This window comes from Vidua macroura, chromosome 28 (genome assembly GCF_024509145.1).
Source record: "Vidua macroura isolate BioBank_ID:100142 chromosome 28, ASM2450914v1, whole genome shotgun sequence".
Lineage (NCBI taxonomy): Eukaryota > Metazoa > Chordata > Aves > Passeriformes > Viduidae > Vidua > Vidua macroura.
Window position 1 is genome coordinate 4,546,089 of NC_071598.1, and position 16,275 is coordinate 4,562,363.

The 16,275-nt window shown below is 55.4% G+C and overlaps 1 protein-coding gene across 1 annotated transcript; it reads left to right on the forward strand.

The window, feature by feature from the left end:
* Positions 1-19: 19 nt before the first annotated feature.
* Positions 20-15,479, forward strand: STAMBP (STAM binding protein). Its single transcript, XM_054000744.1, is given in 11 exon segments — positions 20-59; positions 62-132; positions 1,841-2,166; positions 8,270-8,345; positions 9,242-9,337; positions 9,994-10,321; positions 10,922-11,046; positions 12,208-12,345; positions 13,850-13,962; positions 14,507-14,606; positions 15,014-15,479. Coding segments are annotated over 11 exon segments (1,455 nt in total). The 5' UTR covers positions 20-34; the 3' UTR covers positions 15,071-15,479.
* The last annotated feature ends 796 nt before the right edge of the window (positions 15,480-16,275 follow it).

A 16,275-nucleotide genomic window follows, 5' to 3' on the forward strand; every position in this document is an offset into this window, starting at 1 on the left:
GGCGGAAGTAGGGGGCTGTGAGCTCCATGCCCGGATGTTGAGACGGCTTCTGATTGGCTGCCGGGAGCGAGGCCTCGGCCGGTGGGGAAGAACCCGGAAGTGCTGAGGGGGAACGGCGGCTGCCGGCGCCAGGTCAGGGCCGGGCCGGGGCTGGGGCGGGCCCTGCGGGATGGGGGGTCCCGGCCTCTGCTGGGGGGTCCCTCTGGGCTCCAGGGGCGGCTTGAGGTGCCAAGGCCGCGGTGCTGGGGCGTCCCGAGCTCCCCCGAGGAGGGCTCCGGTTGGGGGGGGTCTGGTATGGCGGCGCGGGCAGGGGGGTCTGGAATCTTCCCTTGAAGAGGAGGGGACCCGCCCCGGAGTGTTCCGGCGGTGGGATATTCACTTCAGGAAGGAGGATCCCATCGCGGAGGGGGTCTGGCTGTGGGAACCTTCCCTTTAAGTTCCTATCCTAAATGCTAAATTAGTTTCTAACCGAAATTAATTTCTAAGCGCCATGTCTGACGGGAAGGGGGATCTGCTGGGAGATGTTTCCCCTCAGGACAGGGAGATTGGTTTTGGGGCTCCCCTCGCCCCGTTGTGGGGGGGAGGATCTGGGGGAATCCTGTTGGGTCAGGATGGATCTGGGAAGATCCTGGAGCCCTGTGATTCCCTGATTTCTGTGATTCCTTGAGTCCCTGTTTTCATGATTCCCTGATCCAGTGATTTCTGTGATTCCCTGATTCCATTATTCCTGATTCCCAGATTCAGTGTTTTAGTGATTCCCTGATTTCCCAATTCCTCGATTCCCTGATTCCCAGATTCCCTGATTTCTGTGATTCCCTGATTCCCACATTCAGTGTTTCAGTGATTCCCCGATTCCCTGATCCAGTGATTTTTGTGATTCCCTGATTTCTCTGATTCCCAGTTTTAGTGTTTCTGTGATTCCCTGATTCAGTGATTCCCTGATTTTCCTGATTCCCACATTCAGTGTTTCTGTGATTCCCTGATTCCCTGATTCAGTGATTCCCTGATTTCTGTGATTCCTTGATGCCGTGATTCCCTCATTTCCCTGATTCCCCGATTTCTTTGATTTCCCTGATTCAGTGATTCCATGATGTCTGTGATTTCCATGATTCAGTGATTCCCGATTCTGTGATTCCCCCATTCCCCAATTTCCCTGATTCCCCAATTCAACGATTTCCTGATTTCCCCCATTCCCTGATTCCTCCAATCCCCGATTCCCTGATTCAGTGATTCTCTGATTCCCCGATTCCCTGATATCCTGATTTCTGTGATTTCCGTGATTCAGTGATTCCCAATTCTGTGATTCCCCCATTCCGTTATTTTCCCAATTCAGTGTTTCAGTGATTCCCCCATTCCCCGATTTCCCTGATTCCCTGATTCGGTGATTTTCTGATTCCCCCATTCCTTGATTCTGTGCTTTCCCTGATTCAGTGATTCCATGGTTCCCTGATTTCCCTGATTCCCCGATTCCCTAATTTCTCTGATTCCCTGATTCAGTGATTCCCTGATTTCACCATTCCCCAATTCAGTGAGTCACTGATTCCCTGATTTCCCCAATTCCCTGATTTCCCCAATTCTCTGATTCCCCCATTCCCTGATTCAGTGATTCCCCTGATTGAGTGATTCCCCCAATTCCCCCATTACCCAATTCCCCAATTCCCCCATTCCCTGATTCAGTGATTCCCCCGATTGAGTGATTCCCCCAATTTCCCCATTACCCCATTCCCTGATTCAGTGATTCCCCCGATTGAGTGATTCCCCCATTCCCCGATTCCCCAATTCCCCGTTTCCTCTCCCAGCCAGTTCTGATTCCCCCTCTCCATCTCTCCGTCCCTCGCAGTGCCCAGCGCACGTGGCCATGCCCGGTGCGGGCAGCGCCGGCCTGGCTCCCGAGCAGCACACGGCCGTGCCCGGTGCAGGCAGCGCCGGCCTGGCTCCCCAGGAGCAGCATGTGGGCACGGCCGTGCCCGGCGCGGGCAGTGCCAGCCTGGCTCCCGAGGAGCGCGTGCGGCGGCTGGTGCGGGCGGGCAGCAGCGTGCAGGTCAGCGAGGACGTGCCCCCGCGGCGCTACTTCCGCTCGGGCGTGGAGATGCTGCGCATGGCCACCGTCTACTGCCAGGAGGGCAACCTGGAGCACGCCTTCATCCTCTACCACAAGTACATCACGTAAGGCAGGGCCTGGGCGGGGGTGCGCGGCTTGGGGGCGTGGGGGACACCCACAGGTCTGGGTTCGGGCCAGAGACCTGATCCTGAGGGATTTGGGTGCTCTGCTCCTCAGGGCTTTGGGGTGCTCTGCTCCTCAGGGCTTTGGGGTGCTCTGCTCCTCAGGGGTTTGGGGTGCTCTGCTCCTCAGGGCTTTGGGGTGCTCTGCTCCTCAGGGCTTTGGGGTGCTCTGCTCCTGAGGGATTTGGGTGCTCTGCTCCTCAGGGCTTTGGGGTGCTCTGCTCCTCAGGGCTTTGGGGTGCTCTGCTCCTGAGGGATTTGGGTGCTCTGCTCCTGAGGGCTTTGGGGTGCTCTGCTCCACAGGGCTTTGGGGTGCTCTGCTCCACAGGGCTTTGGGGTGCTCTGCTCCTCAGGGTTTTGGGGTGCTCTGCTCCTCAGGGCTTTGGGGTGCTCTGCTCCTCAGGGCTTTGGGTGCTCTGCTCCTCAGGGCTTTGGGGTGCTCTGCTCCTCAGGGGTTTGGGGTGCCAAACTGGGGTGGGGTTTGGGATTGGCCAGGAGATGTGGGAAGGGTGAGGCACAAAGCCACATCTGGTGGGACTGGCCAGATGTGAAAAAGGTGAGGCACAAAACCACAGGCACAGCTCAGACTGGCCAGGAGATGTGGGGAAGGAGAGGCACAAAGCCACAGGCGCAGCTCAGACTGGCCAGGACACATGGGGAAGGTGAGGCACAAAGCCACAGGCGCAGCTCAGACTGGCCAGGACACATGGGGAAGGAGAGGCACAAAGCCACAGGTGGAGCTCAGACTGGCCAGGACACATGGGGAAGGAGAGGCACAAAGCCACAGGTGGAGCTCACTTGTGAAAGTTCCCAGAACCCATCATCCCAGAAAAGTGTGGCTTGGAGATCATCCAGTTCATCCAGGCAGGGTCACCTGGAGCAGGTGACACAGGGCCACGTCCAGGTGAGCTTGGAACGGCTCCAGACAAGGAGACTCGAGCTGTCCCAGGGCTCTGCCACCCTCCATGGAAAGAATTCTTTCCCCTGTTGAACTTGGTTCAGTTTCCAGGGTTTAGTTTCTGTCCCTGCCCCAGTGCAGACTCTGGCAGCATCCTCTGACAGCCCTGTGGGACATGGGCCTTGTGGGAATGAAATTCCCTTGGGATCCAGCTGATCTTGGATCTCTCTGTCGCTCTGGAGACTCCTGCCAGCAGCAGAGAGGTTTGACCAACCTCTCGGTCAAAGTTTGCAGCTGTTCCAGCACCTCAGTCAGCCTCGGGGCTGCCTGTGGCATCCTAGGGCTGGGCAGGGATTTTTGGATCCAGGGGAAGGATGGAGGCTGGGTTGTGGTGCCTCTGCTAATCCACCTTCAGAGGAAGAGCCTTTTTTTCCTCTGAGCCTTTTTTCCTTTTTTACCTCCGAGCCTTTTTTCCTTTTTTTCCCTGGGCCTTTTTACCTCTAAGCCTTTCCTTTTTTTCCTCTAAGCCTTTTTTCCTTTTTTTCCCCTGGACCTTTTTTCCTCTGAGCCTTTTTTCCTTTTCTTCCCTTGAGCCTTTTTTTCCTCTGAGCCATTTTCCCCCTGAGCCTTTTTTCCTTTTTTACCTCTGAGCCTTTTTGCCTTTTTTTTCCCCTGAGCCTTTTTTCCTTTTTTCCCCTCTGACCCTGTTTTCCTCTGACCCCGTTTTACTCCAAGGTTACTACACTTTCCACAGCAGGGATTTCCTCCTTTGGGACTATTTGAGGATCCATTTCTTTCTTTTACACCTTTTCATTTCATTCATTCTTACACCTCAGCAACATCTGTGGGTGTTTAAAAGGATAAAAACTCCGATCCCAAGGGTGCAGTGTCCTGTTCCTGTGGGGTTTTCCCCCTCAGTCTGTCCCTCCTGCTTTGCTCGGTGCCCCTGCTGCCATCTGTGCTGTGCCCACTCGCCCCAAAGAGCGTTGGCACCTCCGTGGGCATTTTCCCTGCCTGCCCCCGTGTGCGGGGCTGCTGCCCCTCAAACCCAACACATTTTTCTCTGATTAGCTTTGCTCCCCGCCTTGCACTTCCTGAGCTTTTATGGGCATGGTGGCGAGGCCCGGGAGGCTGCTCGGGGAGCTGGGAAGTGTAAAACCTTTGGGAAGGGTTCCCAAAAAAAGCTTTGGGAAGGGTTCCAGGCCCCTCGGGCAGCTGGGGCCAGAGGAGAAACGTTTTAACTAAACAAACGAGCTGTGGGCTGGGTCACTGCAGCAGCCAGAGGTGCTGGCTCGTGTCCCCAGCTGCTTTCAGATGATTCTCCTGGCATTTCCAGCCTCCCTGGAAACCTTTTCCACCAGGGTGAACCTTGCCCTGGTGGGATTTCTGCACTGGGAGCTGGATGCCACTGTCATTTCTTCCAGCGAGGATGAGGAGCTGGAGCTTCAGCAGTAGCTTTGGTGTTTTCTAGAAGTTTCTAAATGATGCAGAGAGCAGGAGGGGGCTCTGGAGCCTCATGGATTTGCTCTGCTCCCCTTTTCCTGGGAATGGGGGAGCTGGGGGGGTTGAGCCTGGAGAAGAAAAGTTTCTGGGGAGAGATGAGGGTCCCTTCTACTGCCTAAAAGTTATAAAAATGAGAGATTTTTACACAGGCAGAGAGTGTCAGGCCAAGGCAGGGGGATGGTTTTAACCTGACACAGGGCAGGGATGGATGGAATATTGGGACGGAATTCTTCCCTGTCAGGATTGGGAGGGGCTGGGAGAGCAGCTGGGGCTGCCCCTGGATCCCTGGAATGCCCAAGGCCAGGCTGGAGCAGCCTGGGGCAGTGAAAAGTGTCCCTGGCGTGGCAGGGGTGGCACTGGATGGACTTTGAGGTCCCATCCCATCCCAGCCATGCCATGATTCCATAACTATCCCCAGGATTTTTGTTGTGTCACCTTGCAAGTCTTTCCTTACCTGTGGTCCTGAGCAGCTTCTGCCTTCATCCAAAAGGGTGTTTGAATCACCAGCAGGAGCACTGGGTTAGTGTGGTAAAGCCAAATGAGAAGGAAAAAAAGGAATAAGGCACAACTTTGAGCCAAGTAAGAAGGAAAAAAGAAACAAAACACAACTTTGAGCCAAGTTAGAAGAAAAAAAAATTAATAAGACACAACTTTGAGCCAAGTAAGAAGGAAAAAAAGGAATAAGGCAAAACCTGGAGCCAAGTAAGAAGGAAAAAAAGGAATCAGGCACAACTTTGAGCCAAGTTAGAAGGAAAAAAGGAATAAGACACAACTTTTCTGTAATGTTGGGGCTCCTCAGTTTGCTTGGGTCAGCTCCAGGGACTCATGGGGGCGTCAAAAGGGCCTTGAGAGCCACCGGCTTGGCCTGGGCACCAGAGCTGGCCTTAAAAATAGTCCTGGCTCTGGCTGCTCCACAGCTGCTGCTCGCTGGGCTCGAGAGGTTTGCAGCAGCCAGAACTGCTGGCTGTGGGAGGTTCTGGTGTGGCCAGGCCCCAGCAGGGCTGGCTGTGGGATCCAGGAGCTGTTCCAGCCCTTCCTCTGCCCCGGGCTTTTCCTCCTCTCCTCCTCCTGCCCACATCTTTCCCCGACTTGTGGAAACCCAGCTGTCCCTGCTGGTTTTTCCATCCTGCCCAGGCCAGCATCTGCTCTTAATCCTGCCTAATTAATCCCTTCCATTTGGATCCAGGAGCTGCCGGCAGCGCTCGGGGCCGTGCCGTGTCTCCTCGGCACGGTGACCTACTTCACAGCCCCAGCTGGGATGGGGGGACCTGGCTGGGATTTGGGGTTCTGGGGGGCAGCCAGGGCCTCTGCAGGGCTCCAGGCTGTGCCCTGCCCCTGCTGATCCCACGTCCTCTCCAGGGGCATCCAGGGGGGCACAGGGTCCTGGAGGGCTGGGAGCAGCTGCGCGCAGAGTGTTGGCAGAGCTCCTGAGCCCTTCCTGCTTGGCTTTGCTTGCTTGGTTTGTGCTGCTCTCTGTGGCACTGTCTTTTTCCTTTTTTCCTTTTTTCCTTTTTTCCTTTTTTCCATTTTTCCTTTTTTTTCCTTTTGCCTTTTTTTCCATTTTTCCCTTTTTCCCTTTTTTCCCCCTTTTCCCTTTCTTTTTCCCCCTTTTCCCTTTTTTTCCCTTTCTCCCTTTCCCCCCCTTTTTCCCTTTCTTTTCCCTTTTTCCCTTTTTTTCTTTTTTCCCTTTTTCCCTTTTTCCCTTTTTCCCTTTTTCCCTTTTTTCCCTTTTTCCCTTTTTTCCCTTTTTCCCTTTTTTCCCTTTTTCCCTTTTTTCCCTTTTCCCCTTTTTCCCCCTTTTCCCTTTTTTTCCCTTTCTCCCTTTTCCCCCCTTTTTTCCTTTCTTTTCCCTTTTTCCCTTTTCCCTTTTTTTCTTTTTTCCCCTTTTCTCTTTTTTCCCCTTTTCTCTTTTTTCCCCTTTTCTCTTTTTTCCCTTTTTCCCTTTTTCCCTTTTTCCCTTTTTTCCCTTTTTCCCTTTTTTCCCTTTTTCCCTTTTTTTCCCTTTCCCCCTTTTTTTTCCCTTTTCCCCTTTTTTTCCCTTTTCCCCTTTTTTCCCGTTTTATTCCCTTTTTCTCTTTTATTTCCGTTCTCCCTTTTTCCACCCTTTTTCCGATTTTTCCATTCTCACTTTTTTCCCCTTTTCCCTTTTTTTCCCCTTTCTCCCTTTTTTCCGCTTTTCCCTTTCTTTTTCCCTTTTCCCTTTTTCCCCCTTTTCCCTTTTCCCCCTTTTCCATTTTTCCCCTTTTCCCTTTTTCCCCTTTTTCCCTTTGTTCCCCCTTTTTCCCTTTCTTTTTCCCTTTCTCCCTTTTTTTTCCCCTTTCTCCCTTTTTTTTCCCTTTTTCCCTTTTCCCTTTTTTTTTTCCCTGCCTAAGCTCAGCCTAAGCACTCTGTCACCGCTGGGGACTTGGTCACAGATTAACTCAAGATGTCTCAAGCCTGGGGAGCCTCAGGGAGCTGATCCAGAGTGAACTGCCCCTTGTTTGGGGCATTTTCTCCTTGTTTTTGTGCTTGTAGAGGGATCCCATTGTGGCCTTACAGGAGGCTTCTAAAAAAAAGGGATTTTTTTTACTTGAGCAGTGACAGGACACGGGGGAAGAGCAGAGCTTTGGATTGGATGTTAGAATGGAATTCTTGCCTGGGAGAAGAACAGGGAGCCCCTGGATCCCTGGAAGTGTCCCTGGACACTGGGACTGAGCTCAGTCCTGCCAGCACAGAATTCTCCCTCCTGCCTGGAACAGCTGGGCTGCAGAGCCCAGAGCTGGTGGGAACTTGCTTTTTGCTCGCCTGCAAGCTCTCCCTGACTGAGGTGTGAGTTGATTTCCCCTCCTGCACAAAGTCCCTGTCCCCAGGGAGGACAGGAAGCCCTGAGTCAGCTCGGGTGGAATCCCAGGATGCTCCCATCCCATAATACTTTGTCTATTCGAGCCAGGTCTCATAAGCTCTCCGAGACAAACATCACACCCTTGATAGCTCAGCTACCTCAGGTGGCATAAAAGTAGCAGGATGGCTCCTGTGACAGTGTTGGAAACAAAAAGTTTTAATAAAAGGCAAAATAAAAAAGCTCTTTATAGAGAAAATCTGAGTGAGGGCAAGAGGTTCTTGCTCCTGCTAAAACACTTCACAAAAGCAATTTTCTTCTTTTGTTCTCTTTTCTAGTGAATTGCTTAGGTGGGACTTTTTGGCTCCTGTCCAATTCGGTGTCCTTAAGTTTGAGGTGAAGTCCCCAAGGTCCTATGAGGTGTCTTTTAACCAGATTGAGGAGAGAAACTTCTGGGCTTTTGTCCTTTTTAAGGAGACAAAGGGGAACTTGTTTACTCAACAGGGGGCACATTCCTGCACTCCCAGGTGTGGGCCGCTGCCCCAGCACCTGCCTGAGTCACTGCGGTGCCCTTGGTGCTTCAGAGCAGATTATCCATGGTTCTCTTCCAAAGAAATGTGTTTGTCCCTGAGGGTCACCTCCAGAGGCCAGGTGCGAGGAGATCCCGTGTGGGCTCTCCCGTGGGACTGGGGGAGATCTGAGCGCTGTGCACAGCTCAAGGGACTCTGGTGGGCTGGAGGCTTCCTGCAGACAGACAGAGGGAGCACAGGGGGTCCCCCAGAACCCCACTGTGTGCCCTGAAGCACAGCTCATGTCCTGTTTTCCAGGCTGTTCATCGAGAAGCTGCCGCAGCACCGCGATTACAAAAGCGCCGTCATCCCCGAGAAGAGGGAGACGGTCAAAGTAAGTGGGGACAGCAGCAGGTCTGGAGTGGGAACGTGCTCGGGGTCCTCAGCCTGGGCCTTCCCCGGCTCTGGGATGAGGGATCCACACAAATGCTGAGAAGCCTTGGCTTGGCCACGCAGTTCTGAGCCCTCGGGAGTTCAGGTCTGGGCCCCTCACTCCAAGGGGCTGGAACGTGTCCAGAGATGGGAACAGAGCTGGGGAAGGGTTTGGAGCCCCAGGAGCAGCTGAGGGAGGTGGGAAGGGGGCTCAGAGGGAGAAAAGGCGGGTCAGGGGGGCCCTTCTGGCTCTGCACGACTCCTGCTCACACTCTGCTCCCAGGGAACAGGGACAGGGTAAGGGGAAATGACCTCACGTCACACCAGGGGAGGCTTAAGTTGGGTATTGGGAAAATTTCTTCCCCAAAAGCTTTGTCCAGTCCTGGCACTGGCTTCCACCACCCCTGGAAGTGTTCCAAAACACCTGGGGACATGGATTAGGGGTGGGCAGCTGGGGGAATGCTTGGACTCGATGATCTTGGAGTTATTTCCCCACCTAAACAACTCCAGGATTCTCTGAGTTACAGTTTGGGGGGTTCTCACCCCATTGCCCTTGCACTGGACTGGCTGTGGTGTCCACTTTACCTCCTGGGCTGTCCTTTCTTCCCTGTTCACCTCCCTGCTTTTCAAAGACCATGAGTGGTGCCTGTGATTTCCCTTTTCTCCAAGGCAATCCTTGGAGATTCCTGGCAGCCTCGAGAAGCTGCAGCTCCCCTGCTCAGCACCGACCAGAAGAGGAGAGCACGGCACCACCCGAGCTCTTGCTCAGTGATTTTGGTGGTGGTTTTTGGGCTCTTCAGCTGCTCAGGTTTCGTTTGCCTTGCCTTGGGGCTGCTGATGCTGTGTTTCCTCCCCCAGAAACTGAAGGAAGTAGCCTTTCCCCGAGCCGAAGAGCTCAAGGAGGAGCTGCTAAAGAGGTACGCCAAGGACTATGCTAAGTACAAGGAGCAGGAGGTGAGTGCCAGGAGACTGCAGGCTGAGCTCCCCAGGAGCCCCCCAGCCTCACAGGCTTCAGAAGCTCCAGGGTGCTCGGGAATGTTGGGTGGCCCCAACCTTTTGCAGGCTTGTCCCCTGCTGTCCCTGCGGGTGGCTCTGTCAGAGGTGGCCCTGGCTCTGCTCCCCGTGCATCCCCAGTCGGCCTGAGCTGGGGCTGTGTGCTTGCTTTGTTCTCTCTGCCCCACGAAAGGAAAGCGCCACATGATGAAAAATTAGAAGCAGAAATTAAATTTAAAAAGGGGGAGGGTGTCGGGGTTGTGATTCCACCACAACCCCAGGATCTGTGTGGGCAAGGCAGTCACCTCTGCAGTCAGTTTTGCCCTGGATTTCAGAGACAGGATAGAGGGAAATCAACCTGGGATTGTAATTCCATGGAAGAGGGAGGGTAAAGCAGTGGTTTTCCTGCCCTGGGTGCAGCTGGCTCTGGATCTGTGCCCTGCAAGCTGAAGTTTCCTTGCAGGAAATGCTGTTTGCTGGTGACCTTTGGGAATCACCTGGGAATGGCTGGGGGGTCTGCCCCGGGCCCGTGTCCCCCTCTCTGCTGCCATCCCTGGGCGTGTTCCTCCTTGCAGCAGGAAGAGGAAGAGTAATTTGCACACCCTCTGGCTTTGCAGCAGCAGCTGGAGGAGGAGAAGACTCGGGTAGCCCTGATGAAGCAGCAGCAGGCAGAGCAGGAGCAGTTCCACGCCTTCGAGGAGATGATCCGGCAGCAGGAGCTGGAGAAGGAGCGCCTGAGGATAGTGCAGGAGTTTGGGAAGCCAGAGCCAGAGGCTGTGGATGGTCCCCTCATCCCTGGCGTGGAAAAGCCCCCAACAGATTTAATCCCAAAGGTTCCAGTCTCTCCAGTTCACCCAGCAAGTCCATCAGCGGGGACTGTGCCCTCCAAACCTCCTGTTGTGGACAGATCTTTGAAGCCCAGTGCTTTGGGGAGCACAGAGAACAGTTAGTACCTCTTGGAGCAGCCCTTCTCTCTGCAGGGGCTGAGCCAAATGCAGCCAGTTTCTCTGGGAAGCTCTTGGAATTTCCTGATCATGGGGGTTTGCTCTCCCAGGTCACTGGGTGCTGTCCTCTCTGCTCTTCAGGGTCTGCAGCCTGTTTGCTTTTCCTTGATCCAGATCCTTGCTGGGGGTTGGGGTTTAGCTCCTGGCTGGGCTGACTGAATCTTCCTCCTGACCAAATCCCACTAAATGTGGTTCCAAAATGCTGATCCGGACATGTCCAGTGGCTGAGTCTTGCCCAGTGACAGGTCCTGCTTAAAATAACATTTCCTGAGGGTGTGTGATTTCATTTTTAGTAACAAAATGCTCCTTTTGACCCCCTGCCAGAGGATCCTTCTCTCCATCTCCCTTTCCCCATTCTCAGAGAGGTGGCACCTGTCCTTTACCAAGTGTCACAGTGACACATTTCCCTGAGCCCACCACTGGAAGGTGACTTTACCTTCCCAGGTGGATTTTCTCTGTGTGCTCCCTTCAGATCCTGCCCTGAGGGACTTCGTTCTGCAGCATCCCTGGCTCTGCTCACCGTGCTCCCTCCTCCCCACAGGTGCAGGTGTGGATGTCCTTCGGCAGGTCATTGTCCCCAGGGAGCTGTGCCACAAGTTCCTGCAGCTGGCTGACGCCAACACGGTGCGGGGCGTGGAGACCTGCGGGATCCTCTGCGGGAAGCTGGTAAGGAACCGTCCCCCATGGAGACCCCAAAAGTGCCACAGGGACTGCTTGTCACCATGCCACAGCTTTGGAAGTGGCTCAAGGACCCTGATTTTTGTCCTGGATTCTTGAGTGTGGTGTCAGGCTTCCGTGTGAGTGTTAGGGATGACGTGCCTCTGCCTTTCCTCATTTTTGGGTTAGGGTTTCCCCACCCTGAGTCCCCATTCAGCTTCTCTCCCACTGGTGACACTCCTGGTGACATTGCTTGTCCTTTGGGTGTCCCAGCTGGTGGCCCTCACGCAGACAAGGCTGACAGGACGCTGTTCCCCCTCCAGACTTTGCGTGCCCAGGTTTTGTTGGCGGCTCCAGCCCATCTGCCCTGAGCCACTCCCAGAAGTTTGCTTTGAAATGAAGTTGTTTGATGTAACAACTCCCTGCAGTCCAGCTGCTTCCAGACACTGGGGATGGTTGAGGGATGAGGCATCATCCCCTTTGGAGTGGAGAGCTGGCTTTGGGGGGTGTCCAGGGCTTCTCTGAGCTCCTGTGGGTGCTCTGTGCAGCAGGGAGAAAGAAATGGGAAGAAAACCCTGCAACTCCTTTGGAAAAAATCCTGCAGCTCCTTCGGAAAAAGTCCTGGAACTCCTTGGAGCTGCACCTGCAGATGCATCCATGTGTAGGGATGTGCCCCTTGTTGGTAGAGTGACCAAATTATCCTTTGTCTCCTTAAAAAGGCAAAAAGCCCAGAAGTTTTTCTCCTCAATTTGGTAAAAAGACACCTCATAGGACCTTTGAGACTTCACTTTAAACCTGGGGCTGCCCAATTGGACAGAGGCCAAGAGGTCCTGCCTGGGTAATTCACTAGGAAAAAAAGAGAACAAAATAATCAATCGCTTTTGTGGGGTGTTTTAGCAGGAACAAAAACCTCTTGCCCTCAGCTCAGTTTTTCTCTGTAAGAACTTCGTTATTTTGCCTTTTATTAAAACTTTTCCTGTTTCCAACACTGCCTCAGAAGCCGTCCTGCTCCTTTGATGCCGTTTGGGTCAGCTGAGCTACCTCAGGTGTAATAAGAGCTCATAAGGCCTAGCTTGAAGAGAAAACTGTCACCCACGGGCTTGTTCCAAGGCTTGGGCAGGTGCCTCATGCCTGGGGGTTACATCTTCCCGGCATGGCCCTGCCTTGCAGATGAGGAACGAGTTCACCATCACGCACGTCATCGTCCCCAAGCAGCTGGGGGGCCCCGATTCCTGCACCACGGAGAACGAGGAGGAGCTCTTCGTCATCCAGGACCAGCACGGCCTCGTCACCCTGGGCTGGATCCACGTGAGTCTCCTTCCCCTGGCACTTCCCTGGCCTCCAGCCCCAAGGGGAAGGGCTGCTGGAGGAGAGGGCAGGGAGTGGGCAACAGCCTCTGCTTGGGTTTCTCTCCCTGGCACAGCCTTGTTCACTGCTCTGAAACCCAGGCCTGGTTCATGTTTGGGTCCTTTCCTAAAGCATCAAACCCTTGGAAAGGGAAGGAGGAAAGGTTTAGATGGGATACTGGGAAGAAACCCTTCCCTGTGAGGGTGGGGAGCCCTGGCACAGGTTCCCAGAGCAGCTGTGGCTGCCCCTGGATCCCTGGGAGTGTCCAAGCAGCCTGGGACAGTGGAAGTGTCACCCCATGGCAGAGGTGACACTGGATGAGCTTTGAGGTCCCTCCCAGCCCAACCCATTCTGGAATTCTCTGGAAGTGGGATCTCAGACATGAAGCTCGTGTTTCCTCCAGCTAAAAGCCAGCTCTGGTGGCTCTGTGGGGACACCCCAAGCTCCTGTCCTAGAGGGACACATCTCCCAGGCTGCGTTCCTGCACTGTGCCAGCTGTGCCAGCTGCAGGCTCCTCCCCGGCTGCCCGCTGTCCCCACGGAGCCTTTGGCAGTGGGATCCCTGCCAAGCAAAGCTGAGTAATCTCTGGAAAGCAGCAGCTGCCTGAGGGCTTGGGCAGGGAATCGCTGCTGCTCCGGAGTGCCTGCTCCATGCAGGGTGGCTGCTGCAGGGCCACCTCTGCCGTGACAGCCCTGCCACGTTCGGGGACCCTCCAGAATTCCTTGGGCCCTCCTGCTGGTCTTGGCAAGAAAACCCCAGCGAGGGCTGTGAGCAGGAGCAGGAGCTGGGTGGGCTGGTGCCTGTCAGGGGCTGTACAGCCCTCCGTGGTGTCCTTTTGACACACACTCCTCCCGTGGTGTCCTCCTCGGGAGGTGCTGAGCCCCGGGAGCTGCACTCGAGGAAGGGGTGAAGGTGTGAAGTGCCCTGCAAGGATGTTGTTGTGGCTTCAGGGTGTGGTTGGTTTGTTGTTTGGTTTTTTTTTTCCATGGGATGTGGCAGGAATGCAGAGCTCCTTTTGTAGGTAACTCCAAGTGGAAAAGAGGAGCGCACGTTTTAGGACAATCCAAAAAAAAAGGAGAGAGAGAAAAAATCCCAAGAGGGCTGGAAGGGACAGAAGAGCAGGGAGGACAAGGGGGAATGGCTCCCCACTGCCAGAGGCAGGGTTACCTGGGGTGCCAGGAAGGAATTCTCGCACGTGAGGGTGGGGAGGGGCTGGGATGGAATTCCCAGAGCAGCTGGGGCTGCTCCTGGATCCCTGGAAGTGCCCAAGGCCAGGTTGGATGGGGCTTGGAACAGCCTGGGACAGGATGAGGTGTTCCTGCCATGGCAGGGGTGGCACTGGACAGGCTTTGAGGTCCCTCCAACCCAAAGCATCCCACAATTGCACGACTTGCACCCCAGCTGTGTCCCCTGTGTGTGCTGTGCCCCGGGGGGGTTCTCCCAGCTGTCCCCTGTGCTGTTGCAGACCCACCCCACACAGACAGCCTTCCTGTCCAGCGTGGACCTGCACACCCACTGCTCCTACCAGATGATGCTGCCCGAGTCCATCGCCATCGTGTGCTCTCCCAAGTACCAGGAGTGAGTGAGGGGTCCCGGGAGTGGGTGTGGGGTCCTGGCAATGAGTGTGGGGGTCCCAGGAGTGAGTGAGGGGTCCCAGGAGTGACACTGGATTCTGGGACTGAGTGTGGGAATCCAGGAGTGACTGTGGAGTCCCAGGAGTGACTGTGGGGTGCTGGGACTGAGTGTGGGGTCCCAGGAGTGAATATGGGGTCCCAGGAATGACTCTGGACCCTGGGAGTGGGTGTGGGGTTCCAGGAATGAGTGTGAGAATCCAGGAGTGAGTGTGGGGTCCTGGGAGTGGGTGTGGGGTCCCAGGAGTGGGTGTGGAGTGGGATGGGATCTGGGATGTCACAGGATGTCACCCATGGGACTGGACGGCTCCTGTGAGCTGTTTCCAGGGGCTGTGTCTGGGCACCCCTGGCAGGAGGTTCAGGAGAGGGGTGTCCCAGGAACTGGGGTGTCCCTCAGGCTCCATCTCTGCTCCTGCTGGGGATGAGCAGCCCCTGAGTGCCCCGGGGCCTGCAGAGGCTGGAGCTCCAGAGCTGCTGTTCCCCTGCTCTAGGACAGGGTTCTGCAGGTTGACGGAGCATGGCCTGGAGGAGATCTCATCCTGCCGGCAGAAGGGGTTCCACCCACACCCCAAAGACCCCCCTCTGTTCACGGTGAGCTCCTGGGGGCTCTGGGGAGGGGGCTGGGTGTGCTGGACCCTGTGCTTGGGCTCCAGCCATGCTGAGCTGCTGGGCTGACCGGGAGCTGCCCTCCAGCTCCCAGAGAGGAGGTGCAGGAGCTTCCCAAGGTCCTGCAGGTATTGCAAGTGTGCTGCAGAGCTGCTGGCTGCAGGAGCAGGGCGAGGCAGCAGCCCAGGGCTGTTCTTTGGGGGAAGGGATTTGTGTCTGGGGCTGCCATGGTCGCTGTGGGGCACTGGGCAGGGCCAGCAGTTGGGGTGATGCCGGAGCTGGATCCAAGGGCCGTTCTGGGAAAGCACAGGTCATGTCAGGAGGTGGAGGAGACTCACCTGAGCTGTGGGAACATCTGAGCAACCCCTGTCCCCTCTTGTCCTCTCTTCCAGACCTGCAGTCACGTGTCAGTAGTGGAGAGAGACGTGGTGCTGCTGGATCTCCGATAAGCCTCTCGCCTCGTCCCCTCGCAGGAGCCCCCCCGCCTTCCTCTAGGCCTCGGGAATGTGTTTTCTCCTCCTGTAGCAGATGATTTCGACCACGCAGTGACCCCTCCCTGCCTCCCCCGTGGTGGAATCGGCTCCCTGCCCTCCGTGGGAGCCCCTGGAGCCTCGGTGCCTGCCGTGGGGCTGCAGGCGTGGGGAGAAGCTCAGAGACAGAAGCCAACACTACAGCAGTTGTTTAACTCTAATCCACGGCCTCCTGGGGAGGCTCCCCATGACTTGCTGCAACCCTGAGCTGTGGGAACCTCCGCAAGTGCTTTTGGGACTTGCCCACTTTAACCCATGCCTTGTTTTGTCCCTTGTTCCGGTCTCAGCACAGCTTCCAGGAGCAGATAAATCTTTCCTATGCTTTAAACCCAAGCCTTGCTGGTCCTTCTGAGCCCCACACAAGCTCAGTGCTGCCTGTTGGTACTCGTGTGTCTGCCTGGGGAGGGAAGAGGGCCCACGCTGCTTTGGGATCCTTCTGCCAGCATTTCAGGGCTGCACATCCCTGGATGTGGCCCTGCTTTGCATCCCAGCAGTGTTTAGGGGTGTCTGGGCACTTCATCCCTTTTCCTGGGTGGGGCATCACCTGGTGTTTCTGTGGAGGAGCTCGGTCTGGCTGCCATCACCACTCCAGGTTGGAATTCCAAAGCAGCTTTGACCACTTTCATCCCACTCCAGGATGGGATTCCAGCACTTTTTTGACCACTCCCATCCCAGTCCAAGATGGGATTTCCAGCAGCTTTGATCACTTCCATCCCACTCTAGGATGGGATTCCAGCAGCTTTGACCACTCCCATCCCAATCCAAGACGGGATTTCCAGCAGCTTTGAGCACCCCAATCCCACTCCAGGATGGGATTCCAGAGTTTTGAGCACCCCAATCCCACTCCAGGATGGGATTCCAGAGCTTTGGCCACCCCTGTCTCACTCCGCAATGGAATTCCCACAGCTTTGAGCACCCCAATCCCACTCCAGGATGGGATTCCACAGCTTTGAGCACCCCAATCCCACTCCAGGATGGGATTCCAGAGCTTTGGCCACCCCTGTCTCACTCCGCAATGGAATTCCCACAGCTTTGAGCACCCCAATCCCACTCCAGGATGGGATTCCACAGCTTTGAGCACCCCAATCCCACTCCAGGATGGGATTCCACAGCTTTGAGCACCC